This window comes from Nematostella vectensis, chromosome 2, assembly GCF_932526225.1.
Source record: "Nematostella vectensis chromosome 2, jaNemVect1.1, whole genome shotgun sequence".
NCBI lineage: Eukaryota > Metazoa > Cnidaria > Anthozoa > Actiniaria > Edwardsiidae > Nematostella > Nematostella vectensis.
In genome coordinates this window covers 13,256,754-13,270,235 of record NC_064035.1, presented here as the reverse complement: position 1 = coordinate 13,270,235, position 13,482 = coordinate 13,256,754, and the positions used below count along the sequence as shown (strand labels likewise).

At 38.1% G+C, this 13,482-nt stretch overlaps 2 protein-coding genes across 2 annotated transcripts; one reads left to right on the top strand and one right to left on the bottom strand.

The window, feature by feature from the left end:
• Nucleotides 1–890: 890 nt before the first annotated feature.
• LOC5521658 (pyridoxine-5'-phosphate oxidase) lies at nucleotides 891–5,361 on the top strand. Its single transcript, XM_001641497.3, has 6 exons — nucleotides 891–1,233; nucleotides 3,703–3,802; nucleotides 3,878–3,931; nucleotides 4,059–4,187; nucleotides 4,711–4,787; nucleotides 4,952–5,361. The coding sequence occupies exons 1-6, from the start codon at nucleotides 980–982 to the stop codon at nucleotides 5,115–5,117; spliced, it is 780 nt and encodes a 259-aa protein (XP_001641547.2). The 5' UTR covers nucleotides 891–979; the 3' UTR covers nucleotides 5,118–5,361.
• On the bottom strand, nucleotides 5,144–13,413 carry LOC5521765 (protein CLP1 homolog). The gene is made up of 14 exons (XM_001641390.3): nucleotides 13,227–13,413; nucleotides 11,377–11,463; nucleotides 10,461–10,574; nucleotides 10,179–10,310; nucleotides 8,863–8,976; nucleotides 8,749–8,776; nucleotides 8,620–8,658; nucleotides 8,200–8,331; nucleotides 7,688–7,777; nucleotides 6,978–7,078; nucleotides 6,751–6,889; nucleotides 6,328–6,408; nucleotides 5,913–6,006; nucleotides 5,144–5,476 (listed from the first exon to the last, which is right to left on the bottom strand). Exons 1-14 carry the CDS (start codon nucleotides 13,248–13,250, stop codon nucleotides 5,365–5,367), a joined length of 1,287 nt encoding a protein of 428 aa, XP_001641440.1. The 5' UTR covers nucleotides 13,251–13,413; the 3' UTR covers nucleotides 5,144–5,364.
• Between the last annotated feature and the right edge of the window lie 69 nt (nucleotides 13,414–13,482).

Here is a 13,482-nt window from a genome sequence, read left to right as displayed (position 1 = left end):
AACTTTGGAAAGCAGCAAGAAACCATGATATCATGGTCTCTTGATAGCAGTGATTTTATCACCGGTGCGTTTAGATGCATTATAAGCATACTCTTTGAAAATAGTGCTATCTTAAAATAAAAGAAACAAAATGAATGATTACAAGAAACGTATGTATCGTATTCTAGCGGGGTTTCTAAACACATGCGCGTAATCTCGCTTTCTGATTGTTTGTTAGCTATAGTAAGGCTGGATGTCCAAACGTATCCGGAAACTTTTTTTCCGCAATTTTTTTTTTTTTTTTTTTTTTTTTGCGGATGCGTAAATTTCCGGGTCTACACGTAGCGTATTCAAAACGTTTTCAGCCGTGCACATGTATACGTATATTTCTGAAAACGCATTTTTTTACGAATCCCTGCAGGTTCACTTGAAGCGAAAGAGACGAAAAACTTGATTCAAATTCGAGAAATTTGGTTCTCAATCTTTTCTAGTGAATGTATTTTCCATCCTTACAAAAGGACACTAAAAGTAACGAAGATTGCTGGGTTTTGAAGCTATAGTTTTCAATTTTTGTTTATCTGCGCGCGCTCCAAACACCGGTTGTATGCGCTCGCGCACACACTAGAAACCATTTCAAACGAGCGCGCGCTGTTTTGATTTTGTAATACTGTTTTCCCATAGTTTCCCGTGGTACTCTTATACACTACGCGCCTCGTGACTCCACAACAATTTGACCATGACGTGACGAATATTGTGGTGTATTTAACAATTTCCCATAGTTTTCCGTGGTATGTACTCTTTTACACAACGATATTCGTCACCTCATTATCATGGAGTGATCCGCAGTAAATTTTGAGTAGGGTGTTTTGGGTAGGCTGTTTTTTAAGCTCCGCGGGGACCTGATACCAGGATAAACCGGTTTGCTGTGTTACAAACTTAAGAACATTTCAGCCAAAGGATAAAGAGTTTGTTATATAAGCTAACTGAATACCCCAGATTAATGTACAAACTTCCATTATCTGTTTTACGCCTGACAAGTCAAGTATTGCAACGAAATTTATTGAAGATCAACGCCGCCATGTTGGAAAAAGAGGACGTTGCTGCTATGAGAATTGATTACGGAACCATAGGCTTCGGTGAGGAAAATGTCGAAGTCAAAGAACCCATCGCGCATTTTGATACATGGTTTAGGGAGGCTGCGGAAACAGAACAGATCCAAGAACCGAATGCTATGACGCTAGCGACATGCGGAAAGTAAGGTTCATGAAAGTGTTTCTGGAATATATTTAAATAGCCCTTGGTTTTCGTGAGATGCTACTATCAACACACTACAATATTAGTTTGGTTCATTCCCCCTCTGATTACTAACCGGTTTAGTAAAAACGGTGAGAGAAAAAGAGGAAAGACAGTGAGATACCTTATTACTTATAGGAAATTAACGTTCACTTAAGTACTTAATTACAGTCCTTATTATAGGAAATTAACGTTCCACTTAATTAATTAAAGTCCATATAACCTTTCAAAGTTGATAGTCGATTCTTTATATTTTCATCTTCCAAATGGTTTGTGGTTCGTATGGACGCTATAAAACACGCGTTCGGGCGAATAACTCAAATCTGTAATATTTTGGTCAACGTTCGGAATAAAGGCCATGGCCCGGGTCCGGATCCGGACCCGGGTCCAGTCATTTGTGACGTAGATCGAGATGTCAACCAAATTACATGAGAAAACATATGCGCGCTAAACAGGTTCCCCGTCTTCATAGTTATTGCTGAAGAACTTTGTGTGGTTACAACTTTTACCGTCATCATCTTTATATCTTAACCTGGTAGTCAAATAATTATTTAACTTCAGGAAACAAATCTGCAAAATTTAGCAGATATTTTTTAGTCTTTGAATTGTTTTTGCATTGTGCGCGCGCGCTGCATTCGCAATCAAGAATGGTGACATTCTCACGAGCGCGCGCTGTTTTTGAAACCTACAACAAAACTATATTTTTCTTTTTCGCATACAACTCTCGACTTTAAATCATTCTTCGCTTTATTGTGGGTAGCATTGCAATAGAAAACAATTCGCCAATATTTTTTGGTATTGCCGTCTCTCAAATTTAACGGATTTAAGGTAAATAGGTTGTTTCAGATTTTCCCGCCAAAACTTGGAATTATTCACTCGATTCAATCTCCTTTCGCGTGGCCAGGAAAATTTTCAAAGATCTGTAGAAAATTCAAATTTCAATCAAATTCAATTCCCTTTTCAGAATTTGTAAGTTTATCTATGCTTTGATTTGGCTAGATTGATATAGGTGAAAGGTTTTAAGAACTTTAAATATATCCTAATTAAGTTTATTATTAAGTTGTAATACATTATTTAAGTTAAACGTTAATTTAGAAACGTTAATTAATACTGAATTTTATGGAGGATCGAAAACAAAATTTAAACGAATTTTAAAACCATACTCTGTTTATTAAAAAAGAGTTCCACATGTTTGGGTAAACAGAATAAAAAGGAAATATTATCTATGTACATAAATATCCTATTTAGAGTTTCAATTATCTTGGGAAGCATGAGATAATTCTTTGCTTGATGAGTGTCCATTTGTTTGAGTGTTGGCGCAAAGATTTACAGCTGAACGAGAACCTTATAAACTATAAATATTCATCACGTTAGGTAATTTTCCATTTCAGTCGTTGTTCTCTCTAGCCGTAAAAAGCTTACATGCTTGATGATAACAGTATTTCGTAAATGGAATATTTCCAAGCAACAAATTACAAAAAAAACCTGTCTATCAGGATCCGCATTAATTAAGTTTATTTGGATACATTAGGCTTAAATTTGCGTTAATTTCATTTGTTTTGACACAAGTTGTCCAAAAATTTGCCCTTATTTGATATGCGTACATTTAATACACAGTAATATCTACCAACATTAATTTCCTAAAATAAGTAATAAGTTTTCAATTTAGGTAATTTGTCCTATACTTACTTTATGTTAAGGGATCAGCTCACCAATCCCAGAATACATTGCATTTCAAAACATGTCGAGCCCAACTGTGACATGTCTCCTAAGTTTCCTAGTTTAGCCACCAACCAAAAACATATATGTAGCGCCCGACAGATTTTGTAGGACCCAACTATCTTAGAAACATTTCTTTGTCACTAAAAAATAAAGCTAAAAGATTTGGCAAGCACTATAATGTTTTTTGAGGTGGCTAAACTAGGAACATGTCACCCGCTACATGTCGCCTACTTCGTGACTCCTATTTAGCCAGGCCTTGAAGTTCTGGCCAAATGAAATACAAGTCAACACAAGTTTTGCTACTTGTGACGACTTGCATCTCATTTGGCCACCCAACGCAAGTGAATGCAAGCCCTTTGTTTGGCCACTTTATTGCAAGTCAAAACTTGGGACAGCTTGTGTTGACTTGTGTTTCCAGGGCTTTAAACTATGAATGTACTGTGAGCTTGCCTCTAAACATTGTTTTGGTCATGGAAATGGCCGATTCAAATAAAGGTAACACCATGTTTGACTAGTGCCTTTTCTGGTGTAGCAAGTATTTGCCAAAGCAAACTTGTCTTGACAAAAACAAATATGAATTACACCCTGATCAATGGTGGGTAGAGTGGGTGAACTTTTGGGATAATATAATGAAGGCCGATGTGATGAAGAAGCAGTATTTCTTTTTTTTTGAATGATATTCATCTTGAATTTTTATTGTATTGACAGAGATGGGTATCCCTCCGCAAGAACAGTTCTTCTCAAAGGTTATACCAAGGAGGGTTTTACTTTCTACACTAACTATGAGAGTCAAAAAGGAAAACAGCTGGTAGGCAAAAATACTCATCTGTACAACATAAACTGTAAGCTGGAAATTGAATTTTTGATGTTTTCTTTTTCTTAGATGGAAAACCCATATGCATGCCTTCTGTTCTTCTGGCAGCCTCTTCATCGACAGGTACGTCTCTTTACAAAAAAAAACTTTTTCAATTTTGACCTGTTTTCTAAGACTACCCTGCTATTTTCAGACTCATTTTATAACTTTCTAAATAACCAATAGAATGTGGTATTTGAATTGGCCTTAGGTGACAATCAGAGGGCCAGTAGTGAGAGTTTCTGAACAAGAGTCTACAGACTACTTTCATTCCCGCCCCAGAGGAAGCCAGATTGGAGCCTCAGTCAGTCATCAGAGCTCAGTCATCAAGTCAAGAGAGGTACAGTGAGAACATCAGATAATTAGGGCAGATTGTAATACACTGTTAATAGGAACCAGCAAAATTACCCATATTAACAGAAGCAAGTGTAATTTTTAGTAAAATGTATGGAGCTTTCTTTAGTCTTGGAGTTTCCTTTTTCATGAGGTGGTGTGCCTTATCCAGGAGCGTCTAGAAAAGAATGCAGGGTGTGGTCCATAGTTGTAATTCGCTGAGTCTGTGAAGCAGTCATGTTCACTCTGGTGGAAGGTCACTTGATATATCGAGGATTTTCTTCAATTCAAATACACATCACTAACAATCAACCAGAGTTGAATTGATATTCAGCCCAACAAAACCACATAAATTTTTATCTTGGCATATATGTAGCATGGGATCTGGTTCCACAGTACTACTACAAAAAACAACAAGATTATCGAGAACCATGTCACTACACCATACAACCTGACCCTGATAGCCCTAACTTGAAGAGATCTAGGAGGCGGCCTTCTCTGACTAACATACTATGGGTTAACATTTTTAGGTTTTGAGTGAAAGAGAAAAAGAGCTCAAAGAGAAATACGCAGACGAGAGCATTACTATTCCTAAACCAGATTACTGGTAAGAGAAAAATATATATATTATCCCATGTACGAAACCAAGTAAGAAAGCAAAACACATTTGTCAAGAAGTCATTTTTTAAGAAATCTGGCAGACGAATGGGGGTAGGAGGTGCAAGATTTGCCAAATTGCTTGACGATGTATTTTGTTTATATTAATGACAGGGGTGGCTACACAGTAATTCCAGAAAGCATAGAGTTCTGGCAAGGACAGACAAGCAGATTACATGACAGGATATTATTTCGTAAACCCAAGCCAGATGAGAAAATTGATCCCGAACTCACTAAACATGGCAATGAAGGATGGGTTTATGAAAGGTTGTCACCTTGAAGAAATATCATGTTTTAATCCTCAAGTATTCTTTCAATTCTTTATTTAAATGTACGACAGTGGATTTATAGTTATATTTTATAGTTTATTTCTAAGATCAGCAACAAAACTGTGAACAGTGCCACTTTTAAATAAAAGGGTACAATAGCAAAATAGCAACAATAAAAATACAGTATTTCTTCTATATACAGATATGAAAAAATCAAAACCTTTGCTACAATGGAAATAAAAAATGTTTGATGAGTTTTTATTTGAAATCCATAAATTTGATTTCACTAAGAAGTAAGAACTTCCTGGGTAATGGTCTGGGGGCTGGGGACAAAACAACCATAACTTCACGATCCAAGTCAACTTCATTACTGTAGAGACAAAAAATTAATAATTACATTTAAGGAGATTTTAATGTGGCTCAACCTTTGGCGTAACAAAACACTGCAATCTAATTACTGTATATATTTCAATCCATTAACCCCTGGCTATTTTTATCAGATTTTACCCCCCCCCCCCCCCAAAAAAAAAAAAAAAAGACTGAAAACAGATACCACCCACCTATTTTGAGTTTTGTACAACCCATTAAAGAGACACACTGCTGTACCTTGTCAGCACTTGTAAGTACTTCTCAAGGTACTGGCCATTTGAGTGTCAATGGGTTAATTGATTAAAATGTATTATTCCCCGGTAACCATTTTAAGCACATATTCTAATCTAAAATTTCAAGCATATGGTACCCGGGGCATCTCCAAGAAGGCGTGTCAAGTATATAGGTAGGTATGTCTATATATTTTGGATACTAACACTACAAGAAAGCCAATGACATTGGTTTGGACCAGATCCTCTTCCAAGCTCTCAGCGGCACTAATGGCTAACAGACAGTGCTTCAGATCTTTTGCTGTTGAAAAAAGCACAAGGTACTTTACCCAATTATGAAAACCTTACTACCATTTCAGTGTTAACTGTATAGATTTTTTCACCCTAGTTTGTGTTTAAACGTGACATCAATTGAATGACAATTCTTTATTGGCTTTTGCATTTTTCTTGTATGAAAACCTTACTACCATTCCAGTGTTAACTGTATAGATTTTTTCACCCTAGTTTTTTTCAAACGTGACATCAATTGAATGACAACTCTATACAAGATTTTGCATCTTTTGGGGGATATTGGGGTGAAAATACATTCAAACTACAGAAAATTGGGGAATCTCATACTTACTTGGAACGACTGGTACAAGCTTGGTTTCATTTTGTCCTTGGTCCATTCCCAATGGAAGACATGAGTCAGGTACTAAGGGTGCTAAGTAAATAGTAAATAGAAAAATAATACAAAATATTTATAACAAGCATGCAAGTTCTGCATTATGCTCAAACCAAAAAAAACTATACAATATAGAAGACCTGAATTCAATAAAGTTTATGACCAAAGTAACAAGAAACATTTATGTGGGTTTCTCAGACTAGCTTTTGTCTCTCATAACAGTAGAATCCTGAGTGAATAACTGCCAAAGGGAACAGGTGAAACTCATGGTATAGCCCTATTTAACAATACTCTTAATAAGTTTGGTAAAAACTGGGAGTAAAGTTCCTCCCAGCCCCTGAGTGCTAATGGCTTTACTTTACAATAATGCTAAGCTGATACCTCCAATTTTAAATAGCTTCACATCAGAAAACTTCACTTCAAATGAGTGGGGATATAGGTTTGCTTGCTGGCCATAGAAATATGATCTAAGTCTTTCATCACGAACTTTCCTCCGTGTTTCTCTACTTCTAACAACCACCTACAATGAATGAATACAATGTTGTTGTCAGATTACAAGAAAGTTGTACATACAGATAACCCAGATATTCAATCATCAAATTACATACTCCACCAGACTTTGGTAAATGAACAATCTGTACTTTATCACCAAACTGGTTCTTGAGGTCATTGTACAGTCTTTCCTGGTCAAGAACCACTATCACATTTACTAGAAAATAACAAAAAAATGCCCCACAATGATGAACTGTTAGAATGATGGGTAAGGATATTTAGTTTGATTAAAGGTACATAGGTCATGCAGGGGCGTAGCCAGGGAGTGGCCTACGCCCCCCTTCTAGCAGCCAAAAATACAGTAAATGTATGAGACATCTTTAATACAGGAGAAAATGCCTTGAAAGTCTCTTTTAGGCCCCCTCTTGGTAAAAATCCTGGCTACGCCGCTGTCATGCAGCTGGTCTTTGTCTTACACACTAACCAAGAGAAAGTTAGCCAATCAGTACATGCCAATCACAGCTTTGATTGATTCAAACTACATAAGTAGTAGCACTCTGTCATGCTCTGATGTCCACTGAAGCATTTCGTTGTCATGCTGGTTGGCTAGTTACATTGATGCCAATCAGATAAGCACATTTCTTGCATCATTATTGGCCTTCTTCACCCAACTGTCAAAGCAGCCACAGTATTGTATCGCAATGTAATAAACTGAACTTCAGAAACTTTTTAAAATGCCAAGAACCTTGCCATCCACATAATCTAAATTGTGATAAACAGTAACTTAATGTAAATTGTGATAAAAAGGCCAAGAACCTTACTATACCTTTGAATGCAGTTGCAGCATGTACAATAATACGGTAGCCCATGCCGGTAACCCACCCACAGGTGTTAATAACACACCCACTTGCACAGGCTAAAAGACAAGAAAAAGAAAAGTACAGTCCACATTATCATACAAAACTCAATAACTAATCTACAAGTGGGTGTACAGTACATGTAAGGGTGGGTAGAGGCCCTAGTTTTTAGTAATTTCCCTTTTTGAAATTTGAAGAAATACAGTCAAAGCTCTCATAAGCGAACGAAAGCTGGATCTGGCAATAAAATAAAGATTTCTTGTATTTTTACATTTCTTTGAAGCTTATACAGAATTTGTGTGACAATTCAATCAGTGATTTTAGATCATGGTTATTTTCAGAGCTGGTTGCTTACAAGAGTAGTCGCTCAAAGAGCTTCAACTGTTTAAATAAATACATGAAAGAACAAATACAGTAAACATTCAGCCACCAACCACTTGTTGAAAATCTGGGACCCACTCCTGCCATATACTGTACCAACCTTTCTTGTTTCTTTCAAACCGTTGAAAAACAATATCTGCAATCTTGGATGAGAGCATGTTGTAGAGTTTCTCATTTGGGCTGGGGGAAGTGTGGCCAAACAAATAAACAAGAGGGGCTTGAAGTGAAAATCCTGCAATGTTAGATATGAAATCAGACAAGTAGTGTGTTACTGTATAAAATAGTTGATATGCAGGTCCCTAGCCAGACTTTTTAGTGACCGATTGGTCATTTAGCAGAACATTTACTCCTACCAGGTCAATTTTCTTTCATGAGTTGTCCTTTCTGTCAAGTGACTACAGACCCCCCCCCCCTTAAAAAAATCCCAACCTGGCTACAGGCAAGATAAGTGAGTCAAAGTGAATCAAACCTAAGCATAAGTCTGAGATCAAGCTTACAGGGATAAAGGACCTTCCAGTACCTTCTTCAATGTCAGCTGGTCTTTCTAGCAGGAGTGCTCCTACATAAAATAGATCATGAGCTCTTTCCATGGGAATACTGAAACTTTTGGCTAGTGACAAAAACAAAACAAAAACATCTATTCACTTACCCATAGATCCTGGAACAGATGCAGTACCCTGAGATGTACATGGATAGTATAAGACAACACAGTCAACAGAATAACCAGTATTACTCATATTACGCCTCTTGGGTACATAATTACCTGGCCAACATCCAAGTCCACAGAGATGGGCCGCCGTCCCATTCGCACTGCATAATTCAACAAAAGCTGGCAAACAGTTGACTTTCCAACATCAGTGGGACCAACGACCATTACCTAAAGGCAATCATAACAGTGCTAGTAATTATTGATTTTTTTTTTTTTTTGCTTTGGTGAGATTAGAAGTTGCAATCCGAAGTATTGTGAGAACACAGTTGTGCTAAACACCCAGGTTTAAAACATGGGACTGTGAATCCCTTGTCTTCTTGGATAAGGATGTAAAGCCGGAGATCCCGTTTCTCATCTCACTTTATTACCTGAATTAGGAAACACTGGCCAATATTACCATTATAACCACGTGTTTAAACAGTAGATCACTCTCATGATGACTCTGAACTGCATGGAGCAGTCTGTATCTTTGTTCTAACATACAGTCAGTCACATGTAAATAACAGACGAAGCAAATCAACATAGAAACTTACACCATAGAAATGCAACACATTTACATTTCCAGGGTCATATCCAGAAGGCCTGGGGACCCTCTTCTAGCAGCCGGATGTATGACACAAACTAAAATACAGCAGGAAATGCCTTGAAAGGGGCCCTCTCCTGTTCAAATCCTGGCTATGCCATTGCATTTCAGTAGTTTTCAGTTGCGCAGATGGATAAATTGTGAGTCTTACCCTTGGCCCTAGTTTTGTGCATGTACGTAGTTACAAAGTTCAGTTTTACCCTTTGCCCTAGTTCTGTGTGCATGTAGATATAAATTGTAAAGTCTAGTCTTACCCTTTGCCCTAGTTCTGTGTGCATGTAGTCGTCTTACCCTTGGTCCTATTTCTGTGTGCATGTAGCTATAAATTGTAAAGTCTAGTCTTACCCTTGGCCCTATTTCTGTGTGCATGTAGCTATAAATTGTAAAGTCTAGTCTTACCCTTGGCCCTAGTTCTGTGTGCATGTAGCTATAAATTGTGAAGTCTTGTCTTACCCTTGGCCCTATTTCTGTGTGCATGTAGATATAAATTGTAAAGTCTAGTCTTACCCTTTGCCCTAGTTCTGTGTGCATGTAGCTATAAATTGTAAAGTCTAGTCTTACCTTTGGCCTTAGTTCTGTGTGCATGTAGCTATAAATTGTAAAGTCTAGTCTTACCCTTGGCCTTAGTTCTGTGTGCATGTACTGTAGATATAAATTGTGAAGTCTAGTCTTACCCTTGGCCCTATTTCTGTGTGCATGTAGCTATAAATTGTAAAGTCTAGTCTTACCCTTGGCCTTAGTTCTGTGTGCATGTACTGTAGATATAAATTGTGAAGTCTTGTCTTACCCTTGGCCCTAGTTCTACTGCTTCGTGTTTATCAGCCCTCTCTCTCATCTGTTCCAGTGCCATATGCAAGTTCAAGTACATCACCATAGGGGTTTCTTTTGATTTGTAAGCAACCTCAAGTGGCCCTTGAATGTGGGAACTATCAAGGAAAATTCCAGCTTGCACTGATTTGGGTAAGACAGGGTTATGAAAAACTTTTATGTAAAATGCATAATCATGATTATTAGCTTTCCATTGTCATCATTAACTAAATTACTTTATACTATTTCATTGAAAGGATATCTCCACAGAACAGCCTTGCCAGGTAAATATTGCAAGCTTTGATCCAGGCCTAAAGGTAAATTTCTTATTTTTTACCAGCTCAGTGCCAAAGACTTCTGCATTTCCTGAAAGAAGCTTTAAAATACAAAAATCACAAATGGTTGACATCAGGAACTTATGATGTTTTACCTTTAATGTATAAAAATACACATGGATACACATGGACAAACATATATGTGCCCTTGGTTGTCATTTTGACATTTTTGCCAGGACTACATGTTTTGTTGATTTTGATAGGTAATACTGAACCGGCAAAATGTGTGTTGTTTTTCTAATTATGGCCTTCAAAACCTAGAGTTGGTGAATCAACATCATGTTTGAGAATTTAAACCCAGAAAATGTTCCCTAAGTACATTTTTGTCTTTGATGGTTATTGTTTTGCATATCAAAATATAGTCAGGAAGAACTCTTGGCCCTTTTACATTCTAGGCCTTTTAATCATTTTACAAAAAGCCAGCAAAATGGAATGGATTTTGAAAATGCTTGGCCAATATTGGCCCTGCACTTTACAATAGCATGGTCCCCTTTAAAGATGATCAATGCATTGCTAACAACTGAGCATCAGCCAACACAGCAAAGGTCCAGCAACTACCAAAAAATTGCTTGGATGGAGGGGGTGCACAGTCATAGATATCATATGGAAAAAGGATAACTTGTGACATGGCCCATTTTTGGGCAGCCTAGGGGTAGGAGGGGTTGCACCATCCTGCACGCTCACAATGTCAGTGGCAAATGTTGGTGCAAAGAACTTTAAAATGGGTATTTGGCATTGCCCATGCAGTAGAGTCTTAAGCAGCTTATGTTTTATTTCCATGCTATATTTACATGTTTTTAATCTTGTTCTTTACAAATCAGTTCCAGTGATCACACTACTCACCACTATGATAGCTTCTCTGTCACCCTCTGCTACTTCGACTCTCAACTCTGTGTCCTTCTCAAGTTTCCACTGCTGCCTCTCCTCACTCTGAACCAACACAAAATATTCATGAGTAGCTTCAATGGCAAGGTACAGCAGAGTGGTTTGAGTTTTAATGGCAAGGGAGAGGGGTGTGAGCTTCAATGGCATGGGAGAGTGGTGTTAACGATACCATAGACCCAAATGGCTTCATTTCGGGTGGAATTTTTTTATTATGCCCTTCGATGACAGTAGGCACACTCTAGATGTTAGCGAAAAAAAACACCAAAATCCTAAATACTCCGCCAAATATTAAAAAAAATCGAATTCGAACTAGTTTTGTGTTATTCTTGAAGGCGTCAATAATTCCATAATCCTGTTTACTTAGCTCAAAGTCCCGCAACATCCGGGGAACAGAGTTTTATCGCTTTTCCCTTTAGTTAGCATACAAGCGCGTCATTACTATTATCGACATTCCTTCAGCACGTTTTATCCGATGATGCCAAGATAAAGTAAGAATCCTTGGCTTCCTTCGAAGAAGGCTAAGCGAGGAAGAAAGCCCAAAACAGAGAGTTGTCTCCGTTCGCTGTCTTTTTTGCTTTTCCGTGCTCTCCTTTTCTTCTGTGCAAGCTCGCTTCGGTCTAGGCATCTTTCTTCACTTGCACGACTAGCGCTATGACATTTGAGTGCCTAGGGGTTTTCCCGTTGGATGTCGAGCATGCAATGTGATTGGTTGCCATACGCTGCTTTATTTGCTCTTCGTCTGTCATTGCTGTCACGCTGCCTCTAATGTTTACACAACTTCAATGCCTGATATCTCACAATCAAATTTCACCACAACTTACTCAAAATATGTGAATTAAAGGTACACTTCTAACCGCCTGATTCCTGCGCAACTTGGCAAGCATCTAGTATAGATATTGTTCTGTCACACAGTGCCGCGGATAATCAATAGCTTTTTTCGCTACAGATTTAATTAGCGTGTTGAAGCCAAAGAAGCAAAATTATTCCACGCCTAACTTTGAACCTTGATTATTAGTCAACGAGGCTGTGTGACGTCAAATGTAAACACTGTTTGTCAGTTCAGTAGATGACGAAGGATATAAAGCAGATCCCGAGAGGTTACATGCTGTTAGTGTGTATAAATAATTCGCATGTTTAAAAGTGGTCAATTTCGCACTTCGCACAGACAAAAGCACTCAAAATTAAGCGTGAATAAAAAATGATTATTTTAGGAGGAAAGTACAATACTTAAGCTTTAAATTGATATATAGTTTGTTGGCATTTGCTTTAATCCAAGCAAGCGCGAGCAATTTTGCCGGGACGACCGGGGTAATTACTGCTTGGGTCTACTGTATCCTTAACTTCCATGTCAAGGGAGAGCATGTGGGGAGAGTGTGAACTTCAATGGCAAGGGGGTGTAGTGTGAACTTCAATGCCAAGGGAGAGTATTGTGAACTTCAATAGCGAGGGAGATTAGTGTGAACTTCAAAGGCAAGGGAGAGTAGTTTGAACTTCAATGGCAAGGGAAAGTGGTTAAACTTAAACTGCAAGGTAGTCTAGTTTGGACTTCAACGACAAGGGAAAGTGGTGTTAACTTCAATGGCAAGGGAGAGTAGTGTGAACTTCAACGACAAGGTAGTGTAGTTTGGACTTCAATGGCAAGGGAAAATGGTGTAAACTTTAATGGCATTGGAGTGTAGTGTGAACTTCAATGGTAAGGGAGAGTGGTGTGAACTTCAATGGCAAAGTAGAGTTAGTGCTATTATTGTGCACGTGGGTTCCACTGATTGATGCTGTCAAGCAAAAACAGTTCGCACAAAAAATCATACCTTCGCATCTTGTTCTGTATCCATTTCCGGGTTATATCGGAAGAGCACTACAGTTCTATAACTTTTCTGCAATTTGTCCTCTCTAAGTCATGTTTTGCTTGACGAATATCCACACAGCTAGCTCAAAAAAATGAATGAGAAATCGCGTCCTTAGTCCGCCATTTTGGAATCACACTATCCCAAGTCCCCTGCGGTAAATTTTCAAACCGAGGCTATTGCTTCTGTCAGGGGAGGGGGCGAGGGTACGGGACAAAAA